The following is a 16862-nucleotide window of genomic DNA, read 5'->3' as shown; positions in this document are numbered from 1 at the left end:
ATCCAGGAAAATTTGAGCAAAAATTTCGAAATTAAAAAATTCACCATGTTAGGGGGATCAACAAAGTGGTTTAATTATTAAAACATTTATTTTGTAGGAATAATTGTAATTAATTATTTATTATTATTTTTAAAATATTTATGACAAATTTTACACAATATTTCTAAAAAAAATTATACTTACTGAAAATACTCATGTTTTTATTTTTTGATTTATAATTAATATTTTAAAAATTGATTTTTTGTTTTTATAGTTTTTTAATTTTATGAATAATTTTTTTTTTATTTTTTTTTTTTAAAGACTTTTTTATTTTAAGAATTCTTGATAATTCAAAATCCAAAGGCCCCATTTATAATAATAATTACTATAACAAGTCATATGAATAATATAACAAGTCAAATAGAAAAATATAATGGGGGGGGGGGAGTTTAAGTTTTTTGATATAAAAAAAATAGAAATGAAAAAACAAAAAGTATGATTTTAAAAATAAAATTAAAAAATTATTTGTTTTTTTTATTCTTTTTTTTAGAAAAAAAAAAAACTATAAATTGTAACCAAATTAGAAAAAAAAAATATTAAATCAAACTCTAATTTTTAAACAAGAAACTATTAAAATTTTAAAATGACCCTATTTTGTAAGTTTTTTTCCTAAAAAAAAAAAAAATTTTAATTTATTAATAAATAATTTATAAAAATTAGCATCATTATCATCATTAAGCACTGGTTCTTTGAAATCAAGTGTTTCATCAATTGAAACTGGTAGTTCAAGTGGTTCATTTGGTTCAAATGAAACATCTGGATGGGGTCACCACCATTGGAATAGTTGTCATCCATGTCCACCACCACGTCCAATTTGCCGTCCATGTCCACCATGCCGTCCAGAACCAAGATGCCATTATAAATATTAAAATAGATTTTTGATAAAAATATAAAAATTTAATTAAAAATAAACTTCCTATGCAATTTATATTTTTTAATTTACCCTGCAAACTTTGTTGAAATAAATTGAAAATGGATTTAGTGGTCACAATGGCACATCCCAAATTAGGACGAGGATTAAAAAAAAAAAAAAAAAAAAAAAAAAAAAAAAACTATTGGATTATGTATTGGACGTTGATTCACAAAGGAATAAACCCATTCTCTAACATATTTTAAATCATCAGTTTTTTGAGCATCAGTAATACATTCTATATTTCTGTTTAATAATAAATTTTGTTAATAAAAGAATTTTATTATCATTAGTTTTATTGGTAGTAAATTTTCCAAAATCAAATTCAATGTGTTTGGATATATTTTTTAAAAAAAGAAAAATTATTTATTTAAATTCCAAACATTTTAAAGGTCTATTTATTAATTTTATTTAAAATTAAACTTTAATGATGACATCTTGGTACTGGACGACATGGTGGTGGACATGGACGACAAATTGGACGTGGTGGTGGACATGGATGACAACTATTCCAATGATGGTGACCCCATCCCGATGTTTCATTTGAACCAAATGAACCACTTGAACTACCAGTTTCAATTGAAGAAACACTTGATTTCAAAGAACCAGTGCTTAATGATGATAATGATGCTAATTTTAAAATTATAAAGAAAAATACAAATTGTTAATTATTATTCTAAAAAAAAAAACTTTTTTTTAATTTAGTAAAACCTACAAAAGAGAGTCATGATTTTTAAAAGATTGTATTTGAATATTTTTATTTTAAATGTCCATTAATTTTTTTTTTTTTTTTATTATTTAAATTTCATCATCTAAATCTTGCTTTAATATTTTATATAACGCTTTTTTATCATTTTCTTCTGAAATAGTTATTGAAGTAGATGCATCAATAATTTTTAATTCTTTTTTAATTTTATTTTGAATAGGCTCAATTCTTGTTATTGATGATTTAATTGTACTAACTTGAAACTTTTTAATAAATCCACCTTTTTCCAAATCCTTTTTTAATAATATAAAAAAAAATTAGTAATTTTATACTAAAAGAGGGAAAAAAAAAAAAAAAAAAAACTTACAGCCACTTGATCTTGTTTTGAATATAATAAAGTATTACATTCAACTAATAATGATTGATAAAGTTGGAATAATTTATCTTTTCTTTGAGTATCAGAAATGATTGGTTGATTATTTTCAGTTGTGGTAGTAATATTACTATTATCTGAAATTGAAATTGGATTTGATAAAACATTTGACTGTGTATCATTACTTTCTGGTGTTGGTGATTGTAAACTTATTGAGGAAGGTGGTGATGAACCATTTGAATTATTATTGTTATTATTATTATTATTATTATTATTATTATTATTATTATTATTATTATTATTATTATTATTATTATTATTATTATTATTATTATTATTATTATTATTATTATTTGTTGTTGCTGCTGCTTGTTCATGTTTATTTGATTTAAAGAATGAAGAGAATTTTGCAGGTGATAAACCATAATTACTCATAGAAGATTGGTGATTATGTTGTAATTGTTCTTCTAATTTTAATCTATTCTTTCTTTCAACTTCCAATTGTTTTAATAAATCATCAATCTTTGCATCTAAAGCAGATTTAACCAAATTGAACTCTTCATTTTGTTTATTACTGCTACTACTGCTGCTGCTACTACTGCTGACGTTGCTGTGATTGTCAATAACAACAATACCATTTACACCATTATTTAATTTTTCTTTTTCAAATTGTTGTTTTTCAAATTGTAATTTCTTTTTCTCTTGTTCAATTTTCTCTAAAATTTCATTATTTTTTTGAGATTTTAATATTATATCTTCAACATAATCTTTTAATTTATTTTCATATTCCAATAAAATGTTATTATTTTGATTATTTTCAATATTTGTATGTTCATTAGTTGGTGGCGTATTATTAATTGAAGAATTTGAACTACTAATATCACTATTATCCTCATTATTATTATTGTTATTAATTTGTTGTTGTTGTTGTTGTTGTTGTTGTTGTTGTTGTTGTTGTTGTTGCTGTTGTTGTTGTTGTTGAATTGTTGAATTATTTAATAATAATAAAGATTGATATAAAGTTTGAAATTGATTTTTTTCAATTTGTTCAGAAAGTTGTTTAATAGTTAATTGATCTTGTAATTGCAATTGTAATTTTTTATTTAAATCTAATTGTAATTGTTCTCTTTTTTGTTTTTCATTATGATAATCATTTTGAATTGAATCGATAGTTTGTTTTAAAATTAATTTCTCTTGTTGGTATTGATTCTTTAATTCCAATTGTTCTTGTTTCTCTTGATTCAATTGTTCTTTTACCCTTGATTGATGAGATTTTATATCGATAGCTTCCAATTCAATTTTCTCTCTAGATTGTTGTTCATTTTCAAACATTTGTTTATAGTCTTGAAGTTCTTGTTCCAATTTTGAAAGAGAAGTTTGTTGTTGTTGATTTGATTGTTGATTTTGTTCAAGCAATTGTTTATATTGTTTTTCAATTTGCTTCAATGATGTCAATTGTTGTTCATATTGGTTCAGTTTCTCTTCTAATTCCGATGCTCTTCTCTCTAATCCTATACTATATTGTTCGGCTTCAATTCTTTTCTTTGATTCAATCGATTTGATATTATCAAATTTAGATTTATCATTCTCTAATAAATCTAATTTAATTTTAATCTCTTTATTTTGATTTAAAAGTTTTTCAATCTCCTTATCTTTTTCTTCAATATTTAATAATACACTTTTATTCGATTCAATTATAATTTGTAATTTCTCATTCTCTTCATTTATCCTATTAATCTCATTTTCATTATTTTCATTCTTTAATTTAATTTCTTTAATCTCTTGATTTATATTATTATTCTCTTCAACTTTATTTTTATATTCAATTTCAATTTCACTCTAAATTATTATAAAAATAAATAAAATTATAATTTATAGAAAAAATGATATTAGATATATTTTTATTATTTTTATTATTTTTATTTTCCTCTACATATTAATAGTTTTTTTTTTTTTACTTACTAATTTTGCTTCGAAATCTTCAGATCTTTTTTTAAATATATCTAAATCTTTTTTCGCTTTTTCATATTTGGAATCAGACTTTTCTTTTGATGTTAACGCTGCATTTAATTGTATATTTGTAAGTTTTTTATCTTCTTTTAATGCTAGTAAATCATCCAACAATGATTTATTGATTTTATTGATTTCATAAATGACACTTTCTAATTGTTTAATTGATGTCATAATATAAAATAACAATTAATAAGTTGATTTTTTTTTTTTTTATTATTTTATTTTTTTTTTTTTTTTTTTTTATTATTATGAATTTTGTTGTATATGGGTGAGTCGTTTAGATAAAGGGGTATGAATAAAAAAAAAATAAAAAAATAAAAAATAAAAAAATTAAAATGTATATAAAAAATTAATTTTATTAAAAAAAAAAAAAATTAAATTTAAAAAAAAAATGAAAAAATGAAATAAAAGTTACAATATCGAGTGAATTATATGAATAATTGAAAAATTAAATAAATAAATAAAAAAAAAAACCACTATAGGGGGTGTTTAATTTTTTAAATTTTTTTTTTTTTTTTTTTTAAATCAATTTGTGTAATATGATATATAACTATTTGCAAAAAAAAAAAAAAAAAAATAAAAAAAAAAAAAAAATTTAAAAAAATAAAAATTATGACACTGGGACTTTTAAAAAAAAAAAAAAAAAATTTTGGAAAAAGCTACTTTTTTCAATAAATAAAACAAAATTAATAGTCCTACATAATAAAAAAAAAAAAGTAATTTAAGTTTTAGTAACAAATAATTTAGTCCAATTAAATTTGTTCACTTTTTTTTCCAAGGTTAAAAATCAAAAATTAAAGAAAGTAATAAAAGGCAAAACAATAATAATAAAAAAAAAAATTTTAAATAATAAAACACATTATAAAACATTTAAAATAAATAGATACTTTTAATTTTAAAATATAGTACTGTTATTATTATAATTTTTTTTTTTATTATTTTTTTTAAATATCCAGTTGATTGATCAAATAATAAAATTGTTACTACCCAAAAAATTGGTCGAAGGAGACTTGATGGTGACTATACTGTCCATTGCAGATCCAAACCCAGATGTTGGAAATTAAAACCATTATGTTTGTTTATTCTAGGGTTCTGGATAGGAAATTTTTTTTTTTTTTTTAATATTGATCGTTTATCCATTAAAATACACAACCCAAAAATCGGATATAAATTCTAAATAACAAATATAGTGATTTACCGAGTTTCAATATCTTAGTGTAAGTTCCTAGTGGAATCGAACTAGCGATCTTAATTTCTCTAGAAATTTAATGGAGAAGAAGGGTATCGATCCCTTTACCTCTCGCATGCTAAGCGAGCGCTCTACCATCTGAGCTACATCCCCTTTGATGATTTTTATAAAGAACGTCGTATTCGAATTCCTATAAAATACTGGAACTCTGGAATATGGCAACCAGATCCAATGCCCAGAAAGCATGGATATACGAACAATACCTCAGAGAAAAAGACGACCAGAACTGCCCTCCACATATGGAAGTCTGGAAGTCGGAAAAAGAAAACTCACTATCAAGGATTCACATCAAATGCTGGAAAGCCTGGAAGTTGTTGCACCACCCAAGAGAGCGAATAACTCTCAAACTAAACCAAGTCAAACCCAAATACGAAAACAAACAAAAATTAAAAGTAATCTATAGAAACATGATGGATATCAAATACAAGGGATGGAACAAACACCAGCCAACAACAGGTCAAAAACTGATTCAAAAGAACATTAATCACCCAATTCTACCATTTAGAGAAGCCAGATCAATCACAACTATCAAAGGAAGAGACTTAGCATGGAGATATCTACTCAAGGCACTTTCAAAACACCATGGGGAGAATTGCCACTCATGTAAAGAAGAAGAATCGTCTATGCACATCTTCTTCGAATGCAAATCAATAAAACAGAATATCGACTCAATCTATCAAAAGGTCTGTAAAGACTCCAACAACACTTACCACGGTCCATGGAGCGAAAAAGTTCTCGGAAAACTACTCACACCATTCTCATCAAATCTGATAGGAGCCATTATGGAATCGATATGGTACAGAAGAAATCAAATAAAATTCAACGATAACACTACAATAATAACAGAGAACCAAATAATTCATAAAATCAAAAAAGCGAGAGATGCCGAATGGGATAGAACAAGAAAGATAGTAGAAAAACAACTACGTCAAGAACTAAGATGCACTGATAACCGAGAGTCAATCAATCGGACCGCATCAATAAAAAGAAGACTCGAAAAATTCAGCCACAACTGGAACTCGAAACTCATGACCATAAACATCCCGGAACACTTCATACCATACTGCTCATATAACACCAACTACTCATAAAAAAAAAAAAAAAAAAAAAAAAAAATTATAACAATAATAATAATAATAATAATATAATAATAATAATAATATAATAATAATAATATAATAATAATAATATAATAATAATAATAATATAATAATAATAATAATAATAAAAAAAATAAGAATAACAAGAAAAAAAAAAAAAAAAAAAAAAAAAAAAAAAAAAAAATACAAATAAACTCTCCTAGAACACACTCAAATTGAGTGATGTTATTAAAAAAAAAAAAATCCTATAAAATATTTATACCCAACAAAATGGGTGTCGTAATTAATTAATTTAACAAACGATTATTTGACACATATTTAGATGTTTAAATTAAAAATGAGGTTTTTTTAATTTTATATATAAAAAACCTCATTTTCGTTATACTAAATTTATACCAAAAACACACATTAAAAACTTTTTTTAAATTTTATTATTGAATGATTAATTAATTAATTTTATTTATTTTTTACCTCCCAAAGGTGGAAAATCCTTATCATCAAACAAAGGTTTTTTTAAATCTGACGTTGACATTGTAGAGGATCTTGTTTGAATTTTTGGTTGGGATTGTACTGGTTGTGGTGGTTGCTGTGGTTGTGTTTGTTGTGTTTGTTGTGTTTGTTGTGTTTGTTGTGGTTGTTGGGATTGTTGTGGTTGTTGAGATATTACCTCAGATTGTTGTAATATTTGCTCTGGTTTATTTGTAATTGATGAATTGGCAATTTCAGATAAAACAAAACCATGGCAATTTAAAGGTGAACACCAACAAGCAAGTATTTTACCTTTCAATTCCTTTGCAGCATTAAATAAATCATTTTGTTCTGGTGAAAATATCCAATCTCTATATTTTTTAACTACTGTATTACGATCACCATCTTTTCCTACAACAAATGGATTACCAAATTTATAATTATTTGTTGATGGAAATTTTGGATTATATCTACCAATATATTCATTATATGATGATTTACTACAATGAACTACAAAATGTGTGTAATCTTTATCATATAAATAAACTCCTTCAGGTGTTATTGGTTCATAGTTTTCTTTTGGTTCAATTTCTTTTTTTTTATAAGGTGATGACGATGTTGTATGTGAAGATGATTTATTACTGGAACCTGATACATAACTTGGTTTCTTTAATTTTGAATAGGTATAATTTTGTGACATTTTTTTTATTTTTATTACTTTGATATGTAATTTTTACTTGTTGATTAAAAATAAAATATAAAAAAAAAAAAAAAAAAAAAAAAAATGATAAAAAGATAAAAAAAAAAAAAGAAAAATATTTTCACATGAATGTGGGAATTAAATGAGAATGATGAAATTTTTAATCGGAAAAAAATAAAAAAACAAATTATTTTATATCATTTTAATTATTTGTATATATTTTAAATTTAATTAAAAATTTTTTAATAAAAAAAAAATAAAAATAAAAATAAAAAAAAAATGTATAGAAAAATTAATAATACAAATTTGTTTATTTTTTTTATTTTTTATTTTTAATTTTTAATTATCTTTAACAGAAATTGGTTGCAAATTTGATAAAGATTTTAAAAGATATTGAATACCATCATCTTTTGATAATTTTGAAAATTCTTTATGAATATTATTAAAAGTTTCAAGAGAAACCAAATCATTATTATCTTTAGAGATTTTAAGTAAACGATTTAAATTATTTTTAACCATTAAATATTGATAGTTATCTAAAGTTGGATTAGTTTTAATAATAGATAAAACATTTTCAATACCTAATTGAATATTTAAATCGAATCTCATTAAGAGAGGTGCTCTATCATTAATGAATTTAAAACCATTTTTATAACCAACTGTTGAAAGAATAGTAACAAGGAGGTCCAATTGATCTTTGAATTGTTCAGATTCACAAGATAAACTTGAAAGCATACCATCGATTTTTGAAACATCAGGATTTGTTGCATCGAAAGGAATTTGAATTAAAGTTGAAGAATCGAAACCTTTTCTACGTAACTCACCGACCATTTGACCTTCAGAGTATTGAGGAATGAATGAAATGAAAACTAATTTACAATTTGGTGCAACCTCTTTACGATATTGAATGAACAACTCGCTAAATCTACCATGTTTATATCCATTTTCCTCTTCATCGGTAACCACGACAATATAGTTTTTAACAACTTTTTCAGATAAAAGTTTATACATTGACACACCTGGATCTGTACCACCCGATGCTTTGACCAAGTCTTTTAATTTGAAAAGATTCTCTAAAGAATCCACTGGAATTGGCGATGGAACATTTTTACAATCGAAAAATGATAACTCGGCACCTGGTGTCAAAGATGAAATAATGAAACTAATGATATTACTTAAACGAATTGCAACATCCATTGAACCAGATTTATCACCAAAAATGGAAATTGGTGGTGGTAAAACGAATTTCTCTCTTTGTTCAGTCATTTTCTTTAAAATCTCTGGGAATAAACAATTGAACAATGGCGAATCTTGACTTAGACCCATTGATCTCTCTAATAGTGTACCAATGCTAACATTTTTCAAAGACTCTTTACCACTGGTAATACGTTTAATGATAATTTCAATGACCTTTTCCTCCTTTCCTAATTCATTTAACCACCAAATTAATGCATCGATTTCTTCATACTCTGCAACCATTGCTTTCATTTCGCCATCGAATAATGATTCTGGTAAATTCTTTCTAAGGAATGCATAGGTTGGTTTGAATTGGTTAATCAATTCAATGGCTCTTTCTTTAGTGAATTTTGATGGATCTTTTAATTCCTTTTCAAATTCATAAACACGTGTACCAACTGGAGCACTTCCACCAAACATAACACTAAGGAACCATGGAATTTCATCACAAAGATCTTTTGGACCCAAATGTAACAGTCTGGCAATTTCACGCCAAGTAGCCTTTGGTTGGCCATAGGCAAAGTATTCCAATGTTGAACGTGGTACTTGTTTAAAAAACTTTTTGAAAATGGCTATAACATTACCAGATAATCCAGATTCGTATTGGTAGGATACCAATTCTCTAATTTTATTCTCCACAGATTTAACTGCATTTTCATAACGATTCTTATAAACCACCTCCTTATCACCCTTTACGACTTTCTCTACTTTCTTTTGTTCTTTCATTTTAATTAAAACTTTTTTTAAAGCATATTGTTTTTTTGATTTTGTTTGGTCAACTTTTTTACTAAACTCTTCAATTCTTTTCTTTCTTTTCTCAACTTTCTCTAAATATCTCTTATGTTCTTGTTGTTTTTTCTCTTCTTTCTTCATTTGAATTTCATTATCATCCACTGACAATTGTTCTAAACTTTTCTCTATTGCTAACTTTTTCTCTTTTAATTTTCTTTCATGATTACTTTTAATTTCTTCTAATCTTTTATTTAAGATTTTAATCATTCTTTTTGAGTCCATAATCTTTAAACATTTTGAAATCTCTATAAATGTATATTTATTTGTCTCTAATAATGATTTTGATAAATCATATAATTTAAGATCAAATGTTGATACTAAAAAATTAATCTTTGCATTTGAATGTAAATCTTTTTTTGTAAATTATAAAAAAAAAAAAAAAAAAAAAAAAAAAAAATTAGTTAATTTAAATAATGAAAAAAAAATAAAAATAAAAAATAAAAAAAAAAAAACTTACCAACAGTGTTTAATAAAACTAAAAATAAAACAATAAATTCATCTTTGAATGATGATTTTAAAATTAATTTGGAAAGTGGTATATTTAATTTTGAATTTATAATTATTCCTCTAATATCATTGATATTATTAATTGAATCCATACTAGCATTTATGCTTTCCAATGATTGATCATTATCTTTTTGTTGGTTTGGTGCGACACCATGTCTGCTGAAGCCACCTCTACCAAATCTTCTTGAAGCTACACTTGGTCTTCCTCTGAATGACATTTTTGTTTATTTAAAATTTTTGTGTATTTAAAATTTTTGTAAAAATAAAAAAAAAAAAAAAAAAAAAAAAAATAATTTTGTGATTTTTTTTTTTTTTTTTTTTTTTTTTTTTTTGGGAAAAAGATCAAAAATTAGATTTGTAAAAAATACAGAAAAAAAAAAGAAAAAAAAAAAATAAAAAATAAAAAAAAATAAATAAAAAATTGAAATTGTTTTGAGATATCATCGAAATTTATAAACCCATGGGTTTGAAAAAAAAAAAAAAAAAAAAAAAAAAAAAAAAAGAAAATTCATTTTTTAATAAACTTGAATAATAATTTCTTTTTTTTTTTTTTTACATTATCTTAAAAACTCATAAGAAAAAAAAAAAAATATTCAAGTTTACTAAAAAAACCAATTTTCTAAAATTTTTTTTTATTTTTTTTTTTTTTATTTTTTTTTTTTTTTTTTTTTTTTTCTATTCATGGCTCAATTTGAAAATAAATTGACAGTAAATTTCAAAATCCATTTTTATAATTTTTTTTTTTTTAAAATTAATAAAAAACAAATTTTATTTTAATTTTATTTTTTTTTTTTATTTTTTATTTTTTTTTTTTTATTTTTTTTTTTATTTTTGTTTTTGTTTTTATTTTTATTTTTTTTAAATTGATTTTTATATAAACACTTTTTCCTCATTATTTTTTTATTTTTTAACACACCCACACCCTCAATTACTAATAATTATCAAAACAAAATGGAAAATTCTTTAATTCAAGCTGAACCAACCAAATTAAATTTCAGCCAAGTATGTAAATAAAAAATAAATAAAATAAAAAAAAATAAATAAAAAAAAAAATAATTATTATCTTTTTTTTTTTTTTTTTTTGTTTTTTTTTTTTCTTTTTTTTTAATATTAATTTTTTTTTTTTTTTTCTATAAAATAGAATAATAATAAAGCAAATATTACAATTACAAATAATGGATTAGATTTGGTAGATTTAGAATTACAGATTAAAGGAGATTGTGGAAGTTTCAAAATTCCATATCTTAGAGGAGACCAAAATATATGTGAAACTAGTAAACCAGGTACAATTCCATTAAGTCCTCAAGAACACCAACTTTTCTATATATACTATGAGCCAACATCCACTCCTCTTTCAAGCACACAAGCAGAGTTGGAGCTTAAATACAAAGACTCAATTAGTAGAAAACCAATTTCAATTTCAATCCCTTTAATCATTTCTTAAACAAATGAATATTTATCCAAAAAAAAAAAAAAAAAAAAAATTAAAATAGTTAACAATTTCGCATTTGTAAAATAATGCCTGTACACTTAGGAACATGTAAATAAAATATTAAAATTTTTAAAAATATATCAAGATTATTTATTTATTTATTTTTGTATATAAAAAGTAAGCCATAGAATAGTTTTGGTTTTTTTTTTTTTCTTTTTTTTTTGTTTTTTTGTTTTTTTGTTTTGTTTTTGTTTTTTTTTTTTTTTTTTTTTTTTTTTTGAGAAGAGGAAATTTTGCTAGTTGGGAAATTTTACTTTTAAAAAAAAATCATTCATTTTCCAAACAAGTTGAAGAAAAAAAAAAAATAGACTGATTGAGAGAAAGTGGAGATAAAAATGATCAAAGTTCAATTGATTTTCTAAATTTATGTTGTTGGAAATTTGAAATCTGGATTTGGAAGGAATTCATTACGAACAAAAGCAAAGGAAATACAATGATCTCTAATGAATTTTCTAGTTTTGGCTTTTTCAATTTCATTTGGTTGCTTTTCAATGTGATCATTGTAACGATCATTGGTGACGATACAAGCACCATTCTTTTTAGCATAATGAATGGTATAGCTATCGTCATAATCTTGAGCTGGTGTTAAACAAACATAACCTGAATCTGTCAATTTTTGAAGTCCAACTAAATCATCTGCCAAATCATTGTAATCAAACATAGTAAATGTCTTTTTTGGATCATTATGTGGTTTTCTAGATGCAAATGATTCTGGAACGAATGCAACTACATCATAACCTCTGAGAATATAATAATCTAATGATTTCTTTAATGATGAAACTGAAAATGATTTAGATTTATTTCTTTTTGCTACATTTGGTCCATCAATAATAATTAATGTTGATTTTGATGATTTCTTTTTTTTACCTGTAAATACTTCTGCATCAACTGGCATTTGAAATATTCCTGCTTTAACTTTTGGTTGTTGTTGTTGTTGTTGTTGTTGTTGTTGTTGTTGCTGTAATATTTGTGGCTGTGGTTGTGGTTGTGATTGTGGTTTTGGTTGTTGAGCTAAAGTTTGGGAAACCTGTTGTTGAGGTGGGATTGTTTGACGATTTTGTTGTTGATATGTTTGTTGAGTAACAGGGGGTTTAGCTTGAAGTTGCTGTTGTTGTTGTTGTTGTTGTTGTTGTTGTTGTTGTTGTTGTTGTTGTTGTTGTTGTTGTTGTTGTTGTTGTTGTTGTTGTTGTTGTTGTGATGGTTGAGAAGTAATTACTGGTACAGAAGAAACTGCTGGAGTATTTAATTTTTGACCTGTCCATAAGATTTCCTCTTCTTCTTCATCATCATCTTCATCATCATTATCATCAGAATCTTGTTCAATTTCATTTGAATGATTTTCTTGATTATCCTGAACCTCATACTCTTTCTCACTATCCTCATCATTTTCTTCATCATCATTATCATCTTCTTCATCATCTCCATCATCTTCATCATCTCCATCAACTTCTTGTTCTTCTTCATTTTCAGATGATAATGGCCCATCCACCTCAGATGATTCACCATCTTCCTCTTCATTAACTTGAATATTATCATCCTCATTCTCTTCATCCTCCTCATCCTCTTCCTCATTATTATTATTAATATTTTTTGGATTACTTTCGACAATTTCTTGTAGCATTGCAGCAGCTAATTGATCATATTGATTTTGCTTTCTCTTTTCCTTTGATTGCTTTTTATGATCCCTATTGTTGCTACCACCACCACCACTACGTAAATTATTGTTGCCACCACGTGATGATCTATCATTACTAATTGAATGTCTAATTTTAAAATTATTATTATTATTTAAATTTGTTGTAACTAAATTTGTATTATTATTATTATTATTGTTATTATTATTATTGCTATTGTTATTGCTATTATTATTATTACTATTTAAATTTAAACCATTCAATGGATTAAGTGATGATTGATTATTTTCAACAGATGTAAATATTTTACCGAGATTACCAATTGCTAAATCCTTGATAACGGTATGATCTTTACTCTTCTCAACGACTACACGATGACCTTGTACATCATGTTTAACATCATTGACTTTACAAGTTACTCTACACTCCTTAACGATACAACCATAAGTGAAACCACCTTTACTTCTTGGTACCAATACGATTTGATTCATATGAAACTTTGAAAATGGTGAGAATAAAATACCCTGTAAATCTCTTACCGATGCTTTTTGACCAATGATTGAAAAGCTCTCATTTGGAGGGGTTAATGTATACTTTTTGACATTTGGTGGTAATCTTTCCATTGGTATTAATTTACCCAAGTAAATTGCTGATAAATCCTTGTAAAGATTATCCCTTTTACCATTTGATGGATAAACCGCACGGTATTGAACAACATGATGATGAACTGTTGGATCATTATGACAAATATTTGAATCTGATGCTTCATAGATTTTTGCATAAGTGAAACCACCTCTTGATCTTGGTACCAATACAACTTCACCCTTTTGAAATATATTTGATGGTAAAAATGTAACCGTATCTAAATCATAATGAATTGGTGATTCTCCAAAAACTCTACCAAATTGCTTTAGTTTTTCATTTTTATCAATACCATTGTTTTGATTTGATAATCCATCATCATCATCATCATTATTATTATTATTATTATTATTGTTATTGTTATTGTTATTGTTATTGTTATTGTTATTGTTATTGTTATTGTTATTATTAATATTATTATTAATATTATTATTGTTGTTGTTGTTATTAATATTACTATTTACTGAATTCAATCTATTTTGTGGTTTATTTCTTGATTGTCTTTCTCTTCTTCCATTGTTATTATAGTTAATATTACCTGTATTTGAAATATCATTATTTGATTTAGTATTTGTTTGTTGTTGTTGCTTTAAAATTGGGTTGATTGTTGGTGATGAAGATTGGTTTCCATGTTTGAAAAGTTTATTTAATTGGTCTGGATCTATATAATATAATCGATTAGTATTAATGGTTAAAGTATTATGATACTTGATTCTATTTAACTTACCAATTGGATCATCATTTCTTTTTAAAATTTTAAAAGCAGAGGCATCTGAACTTGTAGAGGCAACCTGTTGTTGAGGTTGAGGTTTTTGATCTTTTTTTGATTTTCTCTCATTGGCTGTTAAAATTAAAGGGTTGGATGAAGAATTAACTGAGCTAGAGGAGGTTGTAGTGGTGGTGGTAGTAGTGGTGGTGGTTTTCTTTGGTTTACTAATTTTTAGTGGATCTTGAAAGTGGTAGGATGGTGAATGGCTAACATCATTATTAATTTGAAACTGTTGTAATGATTGAATAACTGGTGTAACCGCTCCTGTTGTTGCCGCTGATTTTGTTGCTGTTGCTGCTCCTGTAACTGGAAGTGTGCTGGTTGTGGTTGATGTGGTGGAAGTACTTTCATTATTATTATTATTATTATTAATTCTCTCTCTTCTTCTGTTTTTTTTATTTTCAAAATTTGAGCTACTATTTTGAAATAAATCATCATCAGAATCATTGTTTTTATTATTATTAATATTATTATTATTAATATTATTATTATTATTATTATTATTATTATTATTATTATTATTATTATTACTATTATTATTTTTACTAATGTTGTTGCTGCTGCTATGGTTATTGTTGTTATTGCTATTATTGTTTATTAAACTATTATTCAATTGTTTATTATTTTTATCAACATTGTTTGCTGCTGTTGTGGTTGTTGTGGTTGTTGTGGTTGCAGTTGCAGTTGTTGCAGTTGTTGAAGAAGAAGATGATGATGATGATGATGAAGAAGAAGATGAAGATGATGATGGAATTACTGATGTTGGTGTTGTTGGTTTAAAGAATGGGATCATTGAATTATAAGATGAGTTGCTATATTGTTCATCTTCATCTTCTGAATTATCATAGTTTTCATCGACATCAATAAAGTCAAAACACGATGCTATCAAAGTATCATTGTCACTATCACTTAAGTTCATTGTGTTTGCTTTGAAAGTGAAACAACAATTTTTTTTTTTTTTTTTTTTTTTTTTTTTTTTTTTAAAAAAAATTAATTTTTCAAATTTTTTTTTTTTTTTTTTTTTTTTTTTTTTTTTTTTTTTTTTTTGGTTTTTTTTTTTTTTTTTTTTTTTTTATATTATTATTCTATTTTGATTATGATTATTATGATTATGACTATGAATATGATTTTATGACTATGATTATTATGATTATGATATGATGATTATGACTATGATTTTTATGATTTTGATTACTATAAAACTTTTTTTTTTTTTTTTTTTTTTTTTTGTTTTTTTTTTTTTTAAGAGAAATAATGAGGTAATGAGAAAAAGGATGAATGAATTTGATTTTTTAATTATTTAAACTTTATCAATTCAAACTGTTGAAGTTCCACTTATGCTAATATTTGATAATTTATTGCCCATACAAGATTGCATTGTCCAAATTAATTGGTTTTTTTTTTTTTTCAATTTGATTTTTTCTAATCTCTTTGTTTTTGCTTGTTTTTTTTTTTTTTCTATTTATTATTTTCTTTATTTATTTTTATTTTTTTTTTTTTTTTGTAAAAAAAAAAACAAAAATAGAAAAGAAAAACTAATTGGTATTTGTTTGTGACACTGTTATTGCGCTACTAAATTGTTTTTTTATTTTTATTTATTTTAATAATTACTATAAGGTGTCTTCTATTAATTTTTGTTTTATAAAATGGATTGAAAAAATAATGTTAAAATTTTATGAAAAATTAATATTATTAATTCGTTTTATATTACTAAAAAAAAAAAAAAAAAAAAAAAAAAAAAAAAAAAAAAAAAAGAAAATAAAAATAAAAATAAAAATAAAAAAATAAAAAAATAAAAAAAAATGAAAACAAAAAAAAAAAATAAAAATAAAAAAAAATAAAATTAAAAAATTAAAATTTAAAAAAAAAAAAAAAAAAACAAAAAAAAAAGAAAAGAAAAAAAGAAAAAGAAAAAAAAAAAGGAAAAAACAAAGAATGTGTAAATATTACGTTGATGGATTTAAATTTAAATTTATTCATTCTTCACACTATTGGCATAATTCATTATTAGTTTTTTGGAAAAAAAAAAAAAAAAAAAAAAAAAATTATTTTACCATCACTACGAAGTTCAACAAATCTAATTGGAAATTTGAATTTTTAAATCAAACCAAATTTAACATATTAAATAAAATTACTAAAAAAATAAAAAATAAATAAAAAAAATAAAACGAAAAAATAAAAAATAAATAAAAAAAATAAAACAAATAATGTTTAAATAATTACTTTTAAAGT

At 23.8% G+C, this 16862-nt stretch overlaps 9 protein-coding genes and 1 non-coding gene across 10 annotated transcripts; 4 read left to right on the top strand and 6 right to left on the bottom strand.

Moving 5' to 3' along the window:
* Window positions 1-622: 622 nt before the first annotated feature.
* Window positions 623-908, top strand: DDB_G0276687 (hypothetical protein; the record flags this gene model as incomplete). The annotated part of the gene is made up of 2 exons (XM_637942.1): window positions 623-635; window positions 700-908. The coding sequence occupies 2 exons, from the start codon at window positions 623-625 to the stop codon at window positions 906-908; spliced, it is 222 nt and encodes a 73-aa protein (XP_643034.1).
* A 465-nt stretch (window positions 909-1373) lies between these two features.
* On the bottom strand, window positions 1374-1677 carry DDB_G0276685 (hypothetical protein; the record flags this gene model as incomplete). Its single annotated transcript, XM_637941.1, has 2 exons — window positions 1374-1579; window positions 1665-1677. 2 exons carry the CDS (start codon window positions 1675-1677, stop codon window positions 1374-1376), a joined length of 219 nt encoding a protein of 72 aa, XP_643033.1.
* A 70-nt stretch (window positions 1678-1747) lies between these two features.
* Window positions 1748-4212, bottom strand: DDB_G0276719 (hypothetical protein; the record flags this gene model as incomplete). Its single annotated transcript, XM_637940.1, has 3 exons — window positions 1748-1948; window positions 2023-3867; window positions 3991-4212. The coding sequence occupies 3 exons, from the start codon at window positions 4210-4212 to the stop codon at window positions 1748-1750; spliced, it is 2268 nt and encodes a 755-aa protein (XP_643032.1).
* A 1098-nt stretch (window positions 4213-5310) lies between these two features.
* On the bottom strand, window positions 5311-5383 carry tRNA-Ala-AGC-2. The gene has a single exon. It is a non-coding gene; the product is annotated as a tRNA-Ala (tRNA).
* Window positions 5384-5697: 314 nt separating this feature from the next.
* Window positions 5698-6381, top strand: DDB_G0276717 (hypothetical protein; the record flags this gene model as incomplete). Its single annotated transcript, XM_637939.1, has 1 exon — window positions 5698-6381. The coding sequence occupies one exon, from the start codon at window positions 5698-5700 to the stop codon at window positions 6379-6381; it is 684 nt and encodes a 227-aa protein (XP_643031.1).
* A 469-nt stretch (window positions 6382-6850) lies between these two features.
* Window positions 6851-7558, bottom strand: DDB_G0276683 (hypothetical protein; the record flags this gene model as incomplete). Its single annotated transcript, XM_637938.1, has 1 exon — window positions 6851-7558. The coding sequence occupies one exon, from the start codon at window positions 7556-7558 to the stop codon at window positions 6851-6853; it is 708 nt and encodes a 235-aa protein (XP_643030.1).
* A 339-nt stretch (window positions 7559-7897) lies between these two features.
* On the bottom strand, window positions 7898-10311 carry DDB_G0276681 (hypothetical protein; the record flags this gene model as incomplete). Its single annotated transcript, XM_637937.1, has 2 exons — window positions 7898-9936; window positions 10044-10311. The coding sequence occupies 2 exons, from the start codon at window positions 10309-10311 to the stop codon at window positions 7898-7900; spliced, it is 2307 nt and encodes a 768-aa protein (XP_643029.1).
* Window positions 10312-11044: 733 nt separating this feature from the next.
* Window positions 11045-11537, top strand: DDB_G0276679 (hypothetical protein; the record flags this gene model as incomplete). The annotated part of the gene is made up of 2 exons (XM_637936.1): window positions 11045-11095; window positions 11235-11537. 2 exons carry the CDS (start codon window positions 11045-11047, stop codon window positions 11535-11537), a joined length of 354 nt encoding a protein of 117 aa, XP_643028.1.
* Window positions 11538-11611: 74 nt separating this feature from the next.
* Window positions 11612-11898, top strand: DDB_G0276715 (hypothetical protein; the record flags this gene model as incomplete). Its single annotated transcript, XM_637935.1, has 3 exons — window positions 11612-11633; window positions 11704-11764; window positions 11808-11898. The coding sequence occupies 3 exons, from the start codon at window positions 11612-11614 to the stop codon at window positions 11896-11898; spliced, it is 174 nt and encodes a 57-aa protein (XP_643027.1).
* A 51-nt stretch (window positions 11899-11949) lies between these two features.
* On the bottom strand, window positions 11950-15549 carry DDB_G0276713 (hypothetical protein; the record flags this gene model as incomplete). Its single annotated transcript, XM_637934.1, has 2 exons — window positions 11950-14522; window positions 14589-15549. The coding sequence occupies 2 exons, from the start codon at window positions 15547-15549 to the stop codon at window positions 11950-11952; spliced, it is 3534 nt and encodes a 1177-aa protein (XP_643026.1).
* Window positions 15550-16862: the final 1313 nt, after the last annotated feature.

This window comes from Dictyostelium discoideum, assembly GCF_000004695.1.
Source record: "Dictyostelium discoideum AX4 chromosome 2 chromosome, whole genome shotgun sequence".
Lineage (NCBI taxonomy): Eukaryota > Evosea > Eumycetozoa > Dictyosteliales > Dictyosteliaceae > Dictyostelium > Dictyostelium discoideum.
Note: the sequence above shows the minus strand (reverse complement) of the source record. Positions and strands in the feature narration are given on the sequence as shown.